The 19,773-nt window shown below is 44.4% G+C and overlaps 1 protein-coding gene across 1 annotated transcript; it reads right to left on the minus strand.

Annotated features, from left to right (window-relative positions):
* Positions 1-287: 287 nt before the first annotated feature.
* PTGER2 (prostaglandin E receptor 2) lies at positions 288-18,958 on the minus strand. The gene is given in 3 exon segments (XM_025919798.2): positions 288-3,746; positions 3,748-3,966; positions 15,806-18,958. Coding segments are annotated over 3 exon segments (1,089 nt in total). The 5' UTR covers positions 16,649-18,958; the 3' UTR covers positions 288-3,719.
* Between the last annotated feature and the right edge of the window lie 815 nt (positions 18,959-19,773).

Consider the following 19,773-nt stretch of genomic DNA (forward strand, 5'->3'; position numbering starts at 1 on the left):
CCCTGCGATTTGCCAACAGCTATGCTTCCCTACTTAGGGCTACAGCTCCAGTTGGGTGACATCTTATAGTTTGCCTCCAGTGGCTGCTTCTCCCTTGTCCCTTCAGGCCTAGGGGTGGTAGAGTGTGTAAGGGATGTCCACCATCCCTTGTCGATTCCCTCTGTAAACATGCCTTTCATTCAACAGTCCTCAGTGACCCTTTGGAGGACGCCATCTCTTTTTACTGGAAACTTCACTGATTTGACTCTTGGCAGATTCTTAAAAAATGAAACACCTGGATCACAGAATTAAACCACCCCAACTGAACTTTAATAGTACATTCATTTTAGAGGGAATACAAAATGTAATTCAAGAAAATGTACTTAACAATGAAAGGAATTGTGAAAGATACCAACAAAACACCAAAAAGAGAGTAACTTTCTGAAATAGAAAATTAATGCCCAATACATGTCTTTGGTCCCCTGTATAGACTATAACTTTAGTGAGCTGCTAGAATAACATTTATTTCCACAGTGTGTACTTAAGTTGATCACAATGCTTTGTAAATTAAGAAATCAATTATAATGCTGTTAGGTGATTGGAGGTATTTATAAATGTGTACTCAAAGAGGAAATCCAATGAAGTTAAGTGTTTGATGAGGCAGAAGATAGTCGTCAATATTTAAGTTGTAATACCACCTGCATGCATAGGCACTGTATGTCCACACATATAAACTTCTCATTTGCAGAGAAGACTGCATCTCCATCTGTAAATGGCTCAAGCGGGGGCTCTTCCTAAATTCAGAAAACCATGAGATTTGGCTAAATGAAATAAATCTTTACATAAGTGCAAGCTAATTGTTTTCCCCTGCGTTTCAATGACACCAAAGTTTACCCCTGAATATATTGGGTTTTTTCTTGATCCAAATCAGAGCTGACATTACACGAACATTAGGACAACCCTTTCAAAGCGCACCGACATGAGCAGACAGGGGTGCCAAGAATGTAAGTGAATTACACTGAGACTGCAGTGATACCGATCGGATTTTCCCTGCTTGCCGCTCAGGGCTTACAGCCTCTGCCAGCGTGGTGGTTTTGGGTTGGCGCAGTTTCTAGAGCTTTGTTCTGGTTCTACGTTGTCATGGGTCCAAACCACTTTGAGATTCAGGTCTTTTGGAGGCTTTCTGTATCTTCTGTCAGATCTTTGGATGTTCAAGGCCATAAGTTAGTACCAGAATTTTCCAGTTCCCTCTTGGGAAACATGACCTGAGGCCACAGGGAACTGGGAACAATTTGGGTCAGAGCAGACTACTCTGGCCCATCCAATTCTGGACGCCTAACGTCAGAGCTGGGATTCTGAAGTGAAAATCCGCTATAGTTTTTCCCTTTTCATCCCAATGACTGTCGGGGACAACAAATAAAACCTGCATCTTCTTTTATCACAATTCAATTCTCTGACATACGAGGCTAAGCTCCGTGTTTTTCATGTAAGTTGAAAATGAGTCAGTAAACGTGAACAGATATGTCTGATGTGATGGGATTTTTAGAAAGGAAATATTTACCCGTCTAATTTTTTCTGTTACCTTTAAATTGCCATTAATAATAGGTGATTGTCTATTACACAGGATTTTTACATTTAATTCCTTCTGTGTATATGCAAACAAAACAACAGGACTCAGCCATTTAATACAGTACAAGGAACAGGAGTACATCAGGAAACAAAGCTCTAGAAATCTACCAGTTCTTAAATAAATGGCTTCAACTTTTATATATTGGGACCCCAGAGTAAATCATTTTGTTCCCACTAGAGATACTATGTCCAACTATGCCTTTTCTTGTTTTTTGTTTGTTTGTTTGCATTATTTCAGAATTTTGGGGTGATGGTGAGGTGAAGAAAAGGACTATAGTTAACATTTTCATTTGGTTTCATTTGGAGGAAAAAATAGTCATCTTATAAATCAATCTTTCATATTCAAAGTAACATTAGAATTTTATGTTTAGGAATTACCCATGAGTATAATTATTAGTCCTGTTTAGAGCAATTTCTTAACTTCAGAATACTTGTTTGCAGGGAAGATTTATTTACGTGTCCAGATTTCAGTTAAGTTAAATTTTGCCTGGTTTGTTTAAATCAGTAGGAAAGCAAACCAGTTATTTATTCTTTTAAAAATAAGAGCTGATTTGACATAGATTGTGTCAAAATATACTGATGCTAGATTGGTTTGGAATCACTTTAAGTGATCACCTAGTTTGATAACTACTTATAGGAAATGGTTTTGCGTAAGCAACTCAACGAGACCTTGGAAAAAACTGACATCCCCTTTTTGTTTTTTTATAATAGCTATCCTGTAATAACACACTGCAAAATAAATAAATAAATAAGGTGTTTCTACTATTCTGAAGATCATGCTGTAAGGAAAAAAAAATACTCGAATACCAAGTACTATAGTGACTATTTTAACATTTAAATTACAATGAAACCATACTTTTAAAAACTTGCCAAAATAAATATAATTTTTCCACTTTTATCTCACTAAAAAATATATCTACTCTATAAACTGTTATTTGGGGGAACTCAACACTCTTCCATTTCTAAATTTTTGTTTCATAGTTTATTTTTGTGACATTTCAGATGAGTTTATGCAGGAACTAAGATGATTAAGCAGTGCAAATTTGCTGAAATATTTTAATGCTGGTATATTTTTATACCATGGCAAACATTTAGATTTAGAAACATATTAAGATATGACTCACTGTTGCATTATTTCCTATATAGTATGAGTCAAACCATGTTTCCTGGATAAAAACTTAGATGCATGAGTTTTGCTACAACAGTCACCTTATAAAGTAGATGTTAGTCACAGCCTCAGCATGAGCCTTAGAAGAGTTTCAGGGTTTACTGAGAATTGAGCAGATTTTTCCATTCTTAATTCTAATACTTGGTTGCAGACATAGCCCCATAGCCTCTCCCTGGAAATAGAATGAAGAATATTAATCAGAATTAACTCTCTCAATAGCCTATTATTTCTTGTTGAGAGGAAAATTCCGAAAGTGTTCTTCATTACTGTCGGCACAACGGACATTATAAAATAAATAACCCGATACTTTGACACCCAGCTTCCGGAGGAGTAGTGAGAAGGTGACGTTAACCAGCTGAGCTTACTTACTCTTCCACGCATAATACTGTAGTGACGAGGGAGTCCTCCCCCGTGCACAAATACGACACTACAAAGTGCCTGTGATTTCCAAATTCACTGGCCAAACAAAGGGTTTCTTAAGCAATCACAAGACACCAGCCGTGGTTGCTTCCTCGTATGGACTTCGTAGAGAATACATGTGAAGCTTTCTCTGGCCTGACTGTGCACCGTATGTTTACAGCGGCAGTAGCATAGATGATTGAAATCGAACACACAGTAACTACTTAGGGTTTTAAACAAATTACAAAACCACATATGCTCTCATTCAACAGAAAGCTTAGATCAAAAGGCAACCGGATCCTAAATGCAGTTGGTTTTTTCTCAAAGGCCATGTGACATGCTCATCGAGGGCAGCTTTTATGTATTCTCCTGACACCTTCTGTGAAGTGCCTTGTCAGCACCTCTGTAGCACAAACTGCTGCTGAAACGTTTGTTTACTCTGTTTTATTAGGGTAGCTTCACTTTGTTTATAAACTAACTTTTTTCATTTCTCCAAGGAGCCATTTCAAAATGATCTTCCAGATGCTGGCTAACTAAGCACTTCTTAACTACTGTCCACAAAGGTCAATCTATTTACTGGCATTTGACTGTATAGAACAGGAAGTCTGTGCTGCATCTTGTGTTCTTAATGAAACCCGACAACACAGGACTGAACGCATTAGTCTCAGAACAGGAGGCCGAAGGATGGCAAAGACCCAAGGGTCAATTATTGAATTGATGGATAAAAATCTAAGAGCTTGGAGGTCCCACTTTTCTTTTCGGGAAGAGGTTTCATTCATGTATGCAAAAATCTGTAAGAAGCAAAAAGGAAAAATTATATTAGTTTTATGTTGTAGCAGTGGATGGGATTAGACGACGTGCAATTTCTTAAGATTTAAGAACAAAATGTGTGTGTGTGTGTGTGTGTGTGTGCGTTTGTGCGCGCCAGTAGTGGTAAAAGATAGGTAGAAGAATCTCATTCTTCCATGTTTATTCTTGACAAAAAACTCTGAAATGTAAGCATTGTCTCCTTCTGACAGATGAGGATGTGAACTTCAGGAAAGTTAGTAACAATATGTTACATTTATTTATTTTTTTTTTTTTTTATTTTTTTTTCAACGTTTATTTATTTTTGGGACAGAGAGAGACAGAGCATGAACGGGGGAGGGGCAGAGAGAGAGGGAGACACAGAATCGGAAACAGGCTCCAGGCTCTGAGCCATCAGCCCAGAGCCTGACGCGGGGCTCGAACTCACGGGACCGCGAGATCGTGACCTGGCTGAAGTCTGACGCTTAACCGACTGCGCCACCCAGGCGCCCCATACATTTATTTAAAAAAAAAAAATTTTTTTTTTTTAATTTATTTTTGACAGAGAGAGACAGAGCATGAGCGGGGGAGGGGCAGAGAGAGAGAGGGAGACACAGAATCCGAAACAGGCTCCAGGCTCCGAGCTGTCAGCACAGAGCCCGACGCAGGGCTCGAACCCACGAACTGTGAGATCATGACCTGAGCCGAAGTCGGATGCTCAGCCGACTGAGCCACCCAGGCGCCCCACAATATGTTACATTTATATCCAAACACTTAATCTGACTTAATTATCACAATTCAGGGAGAGAAGTCACCCAGAGCATGGGTTCTGGACATGGGACTGCCTGGCCTTGAACCCTGGCTCTACAGATAGCTTTGGGACCGTTGGTAAGAAAACAAATCTTTGTGCCTCAGTTTTTACATCTGTAAAATGAGTGATAATGAAAACAGTACCTACCTCTTGGGTTTTTTGGGAGGATGACCGGAAGTAATATGCGCAAGCTATGTAAAACAGTGCTCACCCAGTAAGTACCCCACAATGTTAGTTGTCATTATCTCCTTCAGTGAGGACACCAAAGTGCAGAGAAGTCAGGTGACTTTCCCAAGTCCCCAAGGGTTGGTTAGTTGGCAGAGTTGGGACAAACATTCCAACTTCCTTGACAGTGAGTAGAGTGCTCAGCCATGTGCTACATTCATGGCTATAGCCTATCTTAGAACAAATACCCTTAGAACAACCTCCTAAATACTGGAAAGCTGACACATTGGCTGGCCCATTGACCAATGTTTTCAAACTGGTATACCAATTCCCATCTGATTCCTCACATATTTGGGGATCAATGCAAGTTCTGGTCAGATTCAAAGGAATGGAACAGTACATGCTCCATGAAGATCAAACACTCCCACATGGCTTACTGAAAAGAGGAAAACAAAGGGAAATCACACCCGACTTTAAAACCAGTTCTTTATAATGTTATAGGGACTCTCTTACCAGGGGGAGCCTGTGAGTTAGAGAGCTGCGACTTCTTTCCTCCAGGCTCCTTTGCCAGAAAAAGGAATGTTTTTTTTCCTTTCCTCCTGGTACTTACTCTGCAGGCATCTGGCAATTAGATATACAAAGCAAATTGCAGGGATGAAGAAGACTAGTCATCTTTGGGTTGCTTATGTTAGGACAAGAGCAGGAAGGTTTGGCAGCCAGAGGTGTTTATGACAGGGAATCTTGGAATAGGGAATGGAGGAAAGACTTGGCAGATGAGCAAGGAAAAAGAAGAATTGATGGTGGATTTCCCTGATTATACAGAGAAAAGGAAAGTTAGGTGGGAACATGCAACAGAGCAATACTTTTCTTGTCAGCCAAACTATTTTGGATGAGAAATAGACAGTACTTATATGGTATATCCAAGGAGCAATTTTGAAGATTAGAATTTCAAGATAATGGTGTACAAAAGTCCAGTAGATTAAAATATATTAGTTAATACACACACGTACAACTGACACTCTGTCATAGAAAAAGTCTGTAGCTGAACTTATGATCTAGTTTGGCCAAAGCATACGATGACCCTGAACTGGCTAGCCATAGCGGGCAGTGTAGATAGGGCTCAGCACTCTAGTGTCACACATGAAGATGAGTCAGGTTTTCAGTGGGGAATGACCCGTATCATAGTTCCTGATCTCATTAGAGAGCAATACGGAGCAATGAGAAGTGAAAAATGGTTTTAGAGAATGAAGCAATTCTGTACTATTTGTTTCCTTTCCCTTTCATCCATCATACTGGGCAATTTTTAGAAATGCTTAAAATTTGTATTTCATGAGGTGGCCAAGATTTTGGAGGAGATAATTTCTTCTTTTACACTGGGAAAAGTGACATACTTTAGGGACCCTGAAGTTCATGATATAAGTTTTATCTTTTTTTACCTCACCATTTCCTTCCCCCACCCCCAACCCCACCCCCATGGTCCTCGTCTCTTGCCCAGAGCTCACCATTTTTGATGTTGTGGATCCTAGGTTTGTTTTTAATTGTAAAATATACATAGCATAAAAATCTACCATTTTAACCACGTTCAAGTGTAAAATCAGTGGCATTAAGTACATTTATATTGTTGTGCAACTATGTTGTTTATGTTTCTTTTATTTTCTGTATATCAAGATGTTTTGACATTTTAAAACCTTTCTGGTTGGGAAGAGATTGCCTCCCCCAGGGCTAGCCATTCTTTTTTTTTTTTTTTTTTTTTTTAATGTTTATTTATGTATTTTGGGAAAAAGAGAGAGACAGGGACAGAGGGAGGGAGGGAGGGAGGAAGTGGGGGAGGGGGAGAGGGAGAGAGAGAATCCCAAGCAGGCTCCACACTGTCAGCACAGAGTGATGCAGGGCTCGATCTCACTAACTGTGAAATCAGGACCTGAGCTGAAATCCAGAGTTGGACCCTTAACTGACTAAGCCACCCTGGTGCCCCAGGGCTAGCCATTCTTCAGAGACAGCCCAGGGCTCACCCAGGAGCTGTCCTTTGATATGCAAAGTAACCAAGCCTGAGCCCCTCCACGTGGTCCTGTATCCCAGGGGCAATATTCCTCTGGAGAGGCCCAGGCTGTCCTCCGGCTCCTGCTCCTTCTGCCTCCCGATCTACTCTAGTACCTTCCTTGCGGCTCTGGTGTTGTGCAGTGTTTGCTGTATGGTACAACTTATTTTCCCGAGCGTTTCCTGTGCTCCTCTTCTGGCTGCACCGGACTGGCCATCACGTAAAAGAACACAGAATAGCAACCATCGCCACCATCCATCTCCAGAACCTTTTCTTCATCACCCCAAACTGAAACCCTGTACCCGTTAAACAGTAACTCCACATTTCCTTCTCCCTCCAGCCGATCCTAGATTTTAATGAAAGGCTGACACATTGGATATATCAATTAATAACGTTTCACTGCTACTCTGAAATCAGCTTCCAAGGCTGATAGAATTTATACGTGTTTTTGCACACCTGACTAACAAATTTGTTATGAACAATCTAAACAAGTCAAGTTGAGTTTTGATTCCTTAGGATAGAGGCTCTCTCTACAGGGCTTTGCTAAGAATATAGAGTTTGATTTGGTACCTACAAGGTGGTATGGATCAAAATTAGTGTTCTTTAGATTTATCTTCTTTTTTTTTTTTAACATTTATTTATTTTTGAGACAGAGAGAGAGCATGAACAGGGGAGGGTCAGAGAAAGAGGGAGACACAGAATCTGAAACAGGCTCCAGGCTCTGAGCTGTCAGCACAGAGCACGACACGGGGCTCGAACCCACGGACGGCGAGATCATGACCTGAGCCGAAGTCGGACGCTTAACCGACTGAGCCACCCAGGCACCCCTAGATTTATCTTCTTTAGAACACTTTCAGCCTCTCATGGAAAGTTTCCTCTTGGCTCTGACTGGGTACTGTGATTCTGGGCTACTTTTCTACTGTTAATGCAACTCCATCATGGTTTCAGAATTTGGGGGCAAATGAGAACTTTATTTGGTTGTTCACTGAAATCACCTGAGGACTGTTTAGACTACTCTGATGGCTTGCTCCCACCCCCAGAGACTCTGATTTAATTAATCTGGGCTGTAACATGGGTATCCTCAGGTTTTTTAACCGCTCCCCCCCCCCCCCCCAACCCCGGATGATTCTAACATGCAACCAAGGTTGGGAACCACTGTTTTAGAACCTTTACCAAACCCCTGAAACAGCTGAAAATTATTCATTTATCACACTTAACAACAAAAGACCCATCAGTCAAACAAATGACGTTAGCTTCCAGAATTCAGTTCGTGATCATTACTATACAATCTGATTTTCCTTTGGAAATTGAACCCTATGTGGATAGCAGTTAATATTTACTGAAGACTTATGTGTGCCAGGCATGGGGCTAAGCGATTTGTAAGTCTCATTCTGTTTAATCCTTACACAAACTTGCAAAATATGATTATTCCTGTTTTAGTGAGGAGGAAATCAAGGCCTAGTAGATTAGTTACCATGCCCCAAGTCACCCTCCAGGGAAGTAGGGAAGTCATGGAGGAGCCACACTCAAGCAGTGGGACCAAAACCCTCCTTTTAGCCACTACACAGTCTGCCACCTTCTCCGTAAACAGCCTGTGATACAAAGGCTCACGTGAAGTTCACAGCTAACCAGTTACAGGTTTGTAAGAGGCTTGTTTGCAAAAGTGTTACAAAGGTTTGTGGCTATCGCTGCTCCTGTCTATATAGTTAAAAACCACAGCTATAGCTAAGTTGCTACTTGTCTTTCTTTGGGGTTTTTTTTCCCCCCTTCACACTTTTTACAGTTAAACTGCAGGCAGAGACTGTCATAAGTTTACCTGTCTTGTGAAAGACATTAGGGTATCCTGCCTATGGTTTTGTATAATCCATTCTTTTTTTTTTTAATTTTTTTTTTCAACATTTATTTATTTTTGGGACAGAGAGAGACAGAGCATGAACAGGGGAGGGGCAGAGAGAGAGGGAGACACAGAATCGGAAACAGGCTCCAGGCTCTGAGCCATCAGCCCAGAGCCCGACGCGGGGCTCGAACTCACGGACCGCGAGATCGTGACCTGGCTGAAGTCGGACGCTTAACCGACTGCGCCACCCAGGCGCCCCAGTATAATCCATTCTTTAAAAAACTTTTGGTGTCCACTATACTTCCAAAAACTTTTTTTAAACACAGAACTTTTGGGGGGACGTTATTTTCCAGGCATATGATGTTTTAAAGAAATCCCTTCCCCCAAACCATAGGTGCTTTGTGGTAGAGGGGACAGGAGCCTATTTCCCTAGGAAGACTGGGGCAGGGATATGGCTCCAGTACTAAAGAGTATTCCCTGCCTTGTGCTTCAGGTGATCCCGGGACTGGACCCAAAAGAGAGTTCATGCTAAAGTTTGGAGCTCTCGGCCTGCACATTCCAGGGTGCTGGCCCTTAACTCTTCGAGAAAAGGATAGGCACTGTGGAACATCTACCCCGAACTCCTATAAACACAAGATTTTGCAAATGATTTGAAAGTGATCCATGTGCTGCTCGTGTTGTGCAAGAAGAACCCTGGTCTAGGGGAAGTTCTGGCCCTCCCCGCATGCACTTTCCCTATCCCCTGCCCTTCCCATCACCTATATGTCCTAACTGAAGAAGACTCAAGCCTAGTGTTCCATTAGAGGGGGCAATTTTAGGCAGCAGATTATTCTGAGAAAAATGAAGCTTGGTGTATCTTGGCCATATAAACTGAGGCACAGTGGATGTGAGCTCAAGATAAGGGAGGGGAATGGTGGTCAGAAACCACAAAATAGAGGACAGGAGAAGCCATGGAAACCGAGCCGACCAAGTTGCAGATTAACTGGGTCGTAAGCCTTGGTGGAAAGAGACTTGCTGTCCTCCTGAACACTGTGGGGAGATGAGTCCCTCACCATTTCTATTCTATTCTATGCTATGCCATTCCATTCTTTTTTTTTTTTTTTACTTAATACTGTGATGGACTCTTGACATGCCAAAAAAGAAATACACCATCCCTAAAGCTGTTTTTCTATAAAGTGAGGGCCTGGCCTCAATTATCTGAAAGAGCAGTGATGACTAACTTAAAGGGTGTAGACATAATGTGCAGCTTTTCTTTTGGAAGAAGAATTATGGCTCTTGCTGTCTAAATTTTAAAAATTCAGTGTAATTGTGTCTTTATTCACAACCACCGTTTTATAATGGTGAAGGAAGAGGTGTCAACCGAAAACATTACTTTAGAGGAACATTCTCTTTTAAAATAATTTTTTTAATGTTTATTATTTTTGAGAGAGAGAGAAAGAGAGAGACAGAATGTGAGCAGGGTAGGGGCCAAGAGAGAGGGAGACACAGAATCCGAAACAGGCTCCAGGCTCTGAGCTGTCAGCACAGAGCCGGATGCGGGGCTCAAACTCACAAACCGTGAGATCATGACCTGAGCCGAAGTCGGATGCTTAACCGACTGAGCCACCCAGACAGCCCTAAAGGAACATTCTCTTAAAAGGTCACATGTCTTAAAATGATTTCACTAATCCCCAAACACATTGTTGGTGATGCATAAATGATAAAGGGATTTCCAGCCATTCATGGATAGAACTTAAAATATTACCAAACAAATTCATTGTGGTTATGCATGGAGAGTTCTGAGATTCTTTCATCCTTACTAGCATTGTGATATTTTGCACATACGTAATTGACAAATTTCATATGTTTTACAACCCCCATTCATGTTACATTTTACATAAAGAGTTCCAGGAATGAACAGAAAACTCCAGTACTGTTTACTTGAGTTTGCTCTGTATTTTGAAGACCATATTTCCACTAATCAGACTGCCTAGAAATTATAGCCCTAAAGAATTTCTAAAGATGAAGACATTATTTTAGAATGAGCCAACGGTTCACTTTTGAAACTTCAGAACTGAATAATATATTCTAATGGCAAGTGGAAAGCAGTTTAAAATGACCAGCAGTTATCCACAGCTATTGGGAATGTAGGCACTGAGTGGCTTGATGTGGGTTGGAAATTAAAATACAAACATTATCTGAGGCAAGATTGGAGGTCTGATATATTTTCTGTGTTCTGTTCCATTTCAGGAAGAAAGTTTCTATTTATCTCTGTGAAATGATGACAACAGCTGATCAACATAAGGAGGAATTCATTAACTTATACACTATCCCTTTAGTACATAAACAGTTTGGAATATGTTGTTGGTCCCATGCATGATTTCATATTGGACAGCCAAAATAATGTCATTTCCTGAAAATACCATTTTTTGTTCTGTTTTGTTTTTTTTTTATCACGTAAGAAATGTTTTATGTGTACCAACAGAAGATTTTATGTGAGGGGTAATCTGATTATGTCTTAATTTAGACCAACATTTATATTAGCCAGTCTCCTTAAATCTCCGTCTCAGCCTTTTAATTCATAGGACTGTGGAGAAGAAAAAAGAAACCGCACACTTGGCCCCAGCTCCTTGATCTGGCATGCAGAAAAAGGTCTTTGCCATTTTATTTTTAAAGTGAACAAGTTGGAATTGAGACAAAGCGGTCCAGATATTTATAACATCCTTACCATTCTTTTGTGAAAAGTTGGATGAATCTTCTCATATGCAACCCCTGAAATGAGTACTTTCTCTCTGCTAGTACTGTGGCTAAGAGGACAGGCTCTGTGCTTCAACTGCCCGGCTGTGAACCCCAGTTCCAACACTCACTCGCTGTCGGACCCAGGGTAAGGTATTTGCCTCATCTGTAAAATGGGAACAATAATACTATCTATTTTATAGGGTGGTGTGAAGATAATAAGTTAGGTATGTAAAAATTAGCACTCAAAAGGTTAGCCATCTTGATGTTGATAATAATGATATTTGAGGGTTGAGCTTGACTTCATTATAAGGTGCTGGGAATTTTACATTTTGCTAGTTCCACTTCCAACCTTTGGAAGTCCTAGACTCATGTTCTTGGAGCAAGCAGTAATTCTAACCTGCCTACACCTTGGCACAATGGCTGACACAAATAGTTCCAGGTTTCCTAAATTCCCCACTCCCCTCCCTCCTTCCCTCCCCCCTAGCAGGCTGGAAGAGGCTGGTGCCCCACTGGATACACAGCTGTCAAATCTCCTCTTTACTGGGCCAGTGGAGTGGTGTGGCCCACTTTTGAGGGACACAGAAAGCAGCTCTGTTATCCCGAGGAAGGAGCAGAGATAGAGTAGATTGCTAGTACTTTCTGGGGACACAAGGAAGACAATTAGTTGGGATAGCTCATTCATAATCACTTTACATTGGTTACATTTTGAAGTGATAACATTTTGGATATTTGGGGTTAAATAATACTGATGAATTTTTACCATTTCTCTTTACTTTTTGTTATTTGGCTAATAGAACATTACAAATTCCATATGTGGCACAAGTGTATTTCTATTGGACTGCATGTGTTCTGTTAGAGGAACAGGAGAACTTCTGAACGCAATCACAGGTCTTTGCCTTGTCCCGGTTAGGATGCGTGGAAATGATTCCTGCCTCGTATGGGAGATTGGTGTAGGCCATTTCTGACCACAATTTTCGTGTGGGCCAAGTAGACAAAAAGGACATGAGCAGAAGGTGCCCCCCAGGGCCCATGGCAAGCATTCTGAAATAACAGAATGTATGCACCAAACAGTAGCTGTGATTTTTAAATCATCAGATAAGCTCTCCATGAAATAACTTAAATCAGGATACTGCAGCATTTCATAAGGTTTCAAGTGCTATGTAAATGAAAGATTCTAACAAGCACCAATAATCTATTGACAAAGTAAATTAGTGAGCGGTCAATGTAAATTTCCTTATTCAAAGATGGCTTGAGGGGCACCTGGGTGGCTCAATCAGTTGAGCACCAACTCTTGACTTGGGCTTGGCTCACTCAGGTCATGATCTCAGGTCGTGGGATCAGGTTCCATGCTGAGCATGGCTCCTGCTTGAGATTCTCTCCCATTCCTCTCCCTCTGCTCCTCCCCCAGTTTCTCTCTTTCTCTCAAAAATAAAATAAAATTAGAAGAAGAAAAAAGATGACTTGATACTTCCCATTTAAGGTACAGTTCAAATACCTGTTTGGGGCCTAGTGAGTTACCTACACTTCATCTGCATAACTTGTCATGTTAGCCCCAAGGTGAGAATCAGTGTCTGACTTTCTGATTATGTTCACTCTAGGCTTTTTCCCTGTTCTTTGGGAATCTTTGCCATGCATACATGCAGAAGCAAACCTGGATAATATTTGCTGATAGTATCAATGCCACTATCATAAAGTGCCCTCATAATCCTCATCTGGTGTCCCCAACCCTTAAACAGGCGATCTAAATAAAAACACAGCTTCAAAGTGAATCTCCTACTCCCCACTCCTTCTAACCAGACTTCTAGTCTCTAATCCCCTTGCATCTGGCAACTCTGGAGCAGTCTCTGGCTTAATAGTAAATAAAGGGGGAAAATAAATTTTCATATGAATATGTGTATGTATACACAGAGGGCTTGAAAATCAACATACAGCAATAACCAAGATCTCATGATAAAAGGCAAATTTATTTGAAAACGGGAACCTGTTGAAAATCACTGCCTTTATCTTTTATATTGTATGTATGCAGTGGATTAGTCATGATCAGAGGAGAGACTTTTTCCTCCTGCTGTCTTCCTCTAAAGGGCTTAGGGAATAACAATCCTTTTCACAAGCCTGTGGTCCCTTCTGAGCCCATTGCCAAGGTATTTAATTGGCTGGGGAAGGGGTATTTTTATATATATGCACTCAAAGATCACAGAGGAAACTCCAAGAACTGACCTCCCAATTTGCACCAGGCCAAGACCAACACTACCCATATCAGAAAGGGTTTATGGCCTCTGAGTTGTATTCTAAGTTGCTTAGTGGAACTAGACATTCTTTCTCTCAAAGACACATGTTCTGCATATTAGTCCTGACCCCCCCCCCCAAAAAAAAGGTGATTTAATTCCTATTATGCCACCAAACATTTCTACTAGTAAAACAAAAGAAACGCATAGAAGCCATGTCAGTTTCTATATCACAGCCTTTCTGTTGCACAAACTCCCTGGTTCAGGGTGGAATGGAAGATGTGGCCTCTCGTGGTCCTACTTCATTTCAGAAGAGGGCACCTTTGTGTAACTTATTGATTCAGACCAGCTTCTGCCCCAACAGAGAATGGGGTAGAAGTGTGAGGACAATGGGGACCAGAGAAAAGAGAACATAGCTATGAATCCAAGTTAATTTAGGGGGCAAGGTGTCCTTTTCCATCCTGGAGGATGAGTATATGCAAGTAATCAAAAGCAGTGATGGAGGCGGGAAGTAAGATAAAGTCACTTCTCTAGCTTCTACAGGTCAGACCTGCTATTGGTAGGCACTATCCATCTCTTCTTTTCTCCAAGACGGTGCCAGGAGGGAGTTATGGCCAACTGCTTACATCCTTCAGGGTCAACCTTGTTCTTTTTTTTAAACTTAAAATATATATATATATATATATATATATATATATACATATATATATATTTGTATATATATATGTGTGATATATATATATATATATATATATATATATATATATATATATATATTTGAGAGAGAGGGAGAGAGACATAGAGCACAAGCGGAGAAGGGGCAGAGAGAGAGGGAGACACAGAATCTGAAGCAGGCTCTGAGATGTCAGCACAGAGACTGATGTGGGGCTCGAACCCACAAACCATGAGATCATGACCTGAGATGAAGTCGGGGCCTTAACCAACTGAGCCACCCAGGCGCCCCTCAGCCTTGTTCTTTTGAAGACTGGGAAGTGGCGCTGCGAAACTCCCAGTCCCCAGCTTCCAGTATGAGGCCAGTGCCTGCTCAGACACATTCTGGGCTCTGCTACCTGTTCCACCAGAGGAGACTCAAACTCACAGCATTATAGAGCTGACTGCTAAGACTGCACCAAACCAGGCCAGCACCCATCCCCGAACCTAGGCACCCATCTTCAGTTCCCCAGGCAGCCTCTGGCCTGCTGGGTCATGGCACATGCTGTACATGCCTAACTCTCCCAACCTTGAGATGGACCAGCCATTCCTGTGTGTGGCTTTGTGCTCATAAAGCGTATGACTCTAAACTGAAGAACCCCTGTAGCTATTTCTGATAGTGATATGAAAAGAATACTTTGTAAGAGGGTACAAATGCCTTCTTTAGAGGAATTACAAAAGCTTAGCGAGGGGTTTCTCCAAGCAACCAACTTTGCCTGTAATTAGCATTATGGACATATTATGAGGTCCACATTTTTTCATGGCCACAAAGAGTTACATTCCCAATAGGTAAACTGGGAAACATGTGAACTATTTGCTGAACTTTTGTGACAAGTAATGGATGCTCTGACTTTATCAACAGGGACCCTTCTCAATGGCAGCTGGAATGCTGTGGGTTGGCCACCACACTGTGTGTTGGGAGAAACAGAAGTCAAAGCACAGAGAACACAGACCCATGGGTAGGGGGTACAGGAAGGTGACCTGAAGCTCAGGGAAGTCAGGTTGTAACTGATACCCATCCAAAGGTGGAGGGGGCTGCCTCCTCCACAGGCACTGAGCCAGGCTAGCAGAGGCTGGGGGTTGGGGGGGTGGCTTTTAACCCTCTGACAGTGGTCTGGGCTGGCTTAGTGGAGGGTCAAGGCTCCCTTTCAGGGGACTGTACTAGGTGTAAGAAACACTAGCATGGAGTCAGAGGGTTAGGGGAGCAGGGAAGTGGGGTAAAGGTGAGAAGCCAGAGGAGAAGGCTCTAGGCCTCCCCAGGACCTATTCTTACAAGTTGCAAAAGTGAGTCAGAAGGCTCCCCAGAGCCGGGCTATGGAAACCAAGTGGCTTAACTTACTGTGAAAGGCAAGGAGCACACAGCAAAGGTGATGGTCATAATAGCCAGGAGAATGAGGTGGTCTGTCTCCTCCGCCATGGACAGCCTTTCCCCTCTCCTGCGGGCCCCAGGGGCGTCCCGGCAGCTGCCCAAGGAGGGCCCGCAGCGGCTTCTCCTGCTCCGACGGTGCATGCGGATGAGGTTGAGGATGACGCTGAAGTTGCAGGCGAGCACCGCGACGATGAGGAGGAGCAGCAGGGTGGCATACAACTGCAGGTACGTAGTGTGGCCGTGCTCGATGAAGCACCACGTCCCGGGGCAGTACTGGACGTACTGCCCGTAGTTCAGCAACGGCAGCGAGCAAAAGAGTAGGGAGACGGCGTAGATGGTGGGCAGCACTGCCAGGCCGCTGCGGCGCGTGACACGACGCTGGTAGAAGTAGGGGTGCCCGATGGACAGGTAGCGCTCCAGGGCCATGGCGAAGAGCATGAGCATCGTGGCCAGGCTGAAGAAGGTCATGGCGAAGGCGAAGTAGGTGCACGCACGGCTCTCAGGCGCCAGCGCCACCAGGGTCTGGTTTCGAGCGTAGGAAGCCAGCACCACCGGGCTGATGAGGCAGGTCCCAAGCAGGTCGGTGAACACCAGCTCTGTCACCAGCACGTGGAACAAGGAGACCGAGTTCCCGCGTCCCGCGCTGCGTCCCGCGTCCCCCCGCCAGCGGCGCGCCAGCAGCGCCAGAGCGATGAGGTTCCCCAGCACCCCGGCCGAGAACATCACCGAGCTGATGGCCGGACTTTCGCCGGAGGGGAGCCACTGCCGCGACCCGCAGTCCTCGGGCCAGGAGTCATTGGAGGTATTGCCCATGGTGGAGTGCCGGCAGGAGAGCGGCGCCCTCCTCTCCCGGCTCGTACCTGGGAGGAGGAGGGTCTGAGAGCGCTCCGGCACGCAGAGGGAAAGGGGGAGGGATCCTAGTCCAGAGCCCCCTTCCGGCCCCCAGCGCGCCCAGGGCAGGCTCGGCCCCAGGGCTCGCGTCGCTCCGGGAGAGGCCACTAGGCTGCAGCATCCGGGCAGCGCTCAGGGCTCCTCTGCCGATCCGCGCTCCTCTCGGCCGCGGCCCCGCGCCCAGGGGGCGGCCGCCACCACTCCGCACCCGCCTGGGGACGGACTCAGAAGCGGAGTCACCGTCCCCAGGGCTAGCGCCCGCAAGCCGCCCCAGAGGTGGGACGCGCGCGTCCCACCCCGTGGGGGCACTGCGAGTTCACTGCGAGGTCCTCAGCGGGGAGAGGGGAGGAGACGGCCCCGACCCCGAACGCCGGCCCGGCCCGGCCCCGCGGGCGCTGGGCTGGAGCTTCGCCGGGGCCCCTCTCCCACCCAAACCCTGGGCAGTGGGTGCTGGAAGCCGCACGGCCGCCGACCTCGGCTAGGAAGCGTTGAGCCCAGGCGGAGCGCTGGGAGCGAGAGCGGGGCACTTGTGGGGTGTGCGCAGAATTCACGGAAGGCGAAAACGGGAAAGCAAGAGTGACTCACCAGACAATGGAGAAGTTTGGAGGGCCAGTCCCGGCCGTGTGCATAAGAAGGGAACAACAGACACTAAAGACAGCTTGCAGTAAGATCAGTGTTCTTTTTCTTTTCTTTTAACATTCTCAGGAAGATAAGCCAAGGGGCCGGGACCAAAATTGGGAGGAAGTTGAAAGTACGCCTGGTGGGTGTGAGGAACCGAACCAGGCGCGCAGCTGAGCTGCCTGTTGCGTTGTCGGCTTTGATTCGATTGCCAGCATTTCGCCTTTTCCTGTGTCAACACCAGAACGGCTAACCACTCGTTACAGCAAGCAAGCAAGAATGAAAAGAAAAAAGAGAAAGAAATGTTCCTGATGTGTGGAATTGTGTTTGTGAACACAGCTGGAAAGCACCGCACGGCGGCTCTCCACTCAAGATCGGCCCTGAGAGAAAATGTTGCTCAGGATTAATCTTTTCATGTTAACTGTACAGAGCACATTTGGAAAGACCCATCCCTGGTAAAGTGTATTACTAAGTGGCCAGTTTTAGAAACTAGGGCTGACAAACGTGTCACACACAGTTGCAAACTCCTGAAAATGGGCTGGTGTTTAAAACAACAACAAAAAATCCAGTTTGATGGTCGAAAGGGGGTAATTCTATTCTGTGAGGAAGGTCATAGCCACTTGGGGACGGGAGGAAGACTGGGAGGTGGAAGGATCTGCATAGGGAACAGGCAAGGGGAAAAAGTCATCAGGGTGGAAGAAAGAAAAAATTACCTGTCGAAGAACACATCTTACTCGCCATGAATGTGTTAGCTCACCTTGATACTTGGTCTGGGAATTGGAATGGAGATGGGGCTCCCAAAGGACAAGTTCACAGGGAGTCTATTTTTCTCAAATAAGGAGTTCAGCAGTCACAGGTAGGTGGGCTTCTCAGGACCCACCTCCTTCTGTTCTCCAGCCCTTTATTCCTAGCATACCGGCTTTCAGTCTACATGTTCTTTCCCCATGTAGTCACCAGTCAGGATTCAACCAGAGAAAAAGAACCACTATAAGTGATGAAGAACGACAGATTTATTGTTAGGCACCAGATCTGTGCTGTTCAACATAGTAGCCACTAGCCACACGTGGCAGCGTAAATGAATTAAGATGAACTGAGAGTAAAAATGTAGTTTCTCGGTTGCACTAGGTACACTTCAAGTGCTCGATAGCCACATGCATGTGACTAGTGGCTATCGTTGGGCAGCTCATATACAAAACATTTCCATCATCACAGAAGTTCTATTGGAGAATGAGGCATCAGACCTTACATGATTGTGGGAGCTCATTGAGAAGTCTGTTCAAAGCTGTTTGAGGTCTTTGATTCTAGTGTTGAATGTGAAGTCACCATAGGTCAGACAGAATGGCAGTCAGGGTAGAAAGCTAGACCTGGATAAAAGCAAGTACAGGCTTGGAACCTGCAGGGGCTAACTGGAATTCATGAAAAACTAGAATCCTCTAAGACAGACTGGATTTGTGTGTGTCCCTCACTACCTCTGACCTTGATAACAGGCATACTGCAGAAGAAGCTGGCATCCTTCATGGGGCTGCACATGCACTTGGCTTAGGACACGGAGAAGCTGAAGGAGGACACCCGACCAGCAAGGTGAGCCAGCGGATGAGTGACAATGTACTAGAGTCACCACTGTGCCTGGAGCCCTTGCATTGTCCTTCAGAGCATGAAAACCATGGCTGCTGCTTCGCCGCTGCCCTCTCAATCACATACAGCACTTCTCTTGTGGCTACTGCTAACCTTGAAACCATGCAGAATTCTGGAGAACAGATCCTGCTCAGCTGAGTTGACCCAGTATAAAGCTACCACACTGCCCCGTGGGTCCAGGCATGAAGTCTGCATTGAAAGAGGAGGGTGAGAAAGAGGCTGCTCCTGTGAGCTCTCTTTCTCTCTTGTGCTTGTTTCTTTCATCAGGAAAGCTAGTTTTCTAGAAGCACCTCGGTAGACTTCCCTTTGTGTCTCTTTAGCCAGAACGTGGCAAATTGGCCACTCCTTAGCTCCATAGGAAGCTGAGACGAGGGTATTGGGCATTTCCAGCTTCTTCCAGAGTAGAGACAGGCAGGGGAGAATGGGCTGGGAGTGGCATTGGGTTAGTCAGCCTCTTGTCCACTGTTGTGCACAGTGCATTCCCTACTATCCCCTCTGTGGAGCCTGAAAGGAAGGGCAAGAACACCCATTCCAAGTTGCACCCATTGCATTTGAAGAAACTGAGGCACAGAAAAGTTGATGATCTTACCCAAGGACATACAAAGTTAGTGCAAAGCTAGGAGTATGGAAGCCAGACCACCTCAATTACATTACAGACCCCTGCATATTGCGCACATTGTCCATTTAAAGCCAGAAAGGAGTACATGGCAAGATACCCATCCTCAATACTGCATTAGAGCTCCCTGGCAAATCACCCAACACAATTTAGATGTTACTTTTTGCCTGACATATTG

The sequence above is a fragment of the Puma concolor genome, chromosome B3 (genome assembly GCF_028749965.1).
Source record: "Puma concolor isolate L17-30 chromosome B3, mPumCon1.1.hap2, whole genome shotgun sequence".
Taxonomy (NCBI): domain Eukaryota; kingdom Metazoa; phylum Chordata; class Mammalia; order Carnivora; family Felidae; genus Puma; species Puma concolor.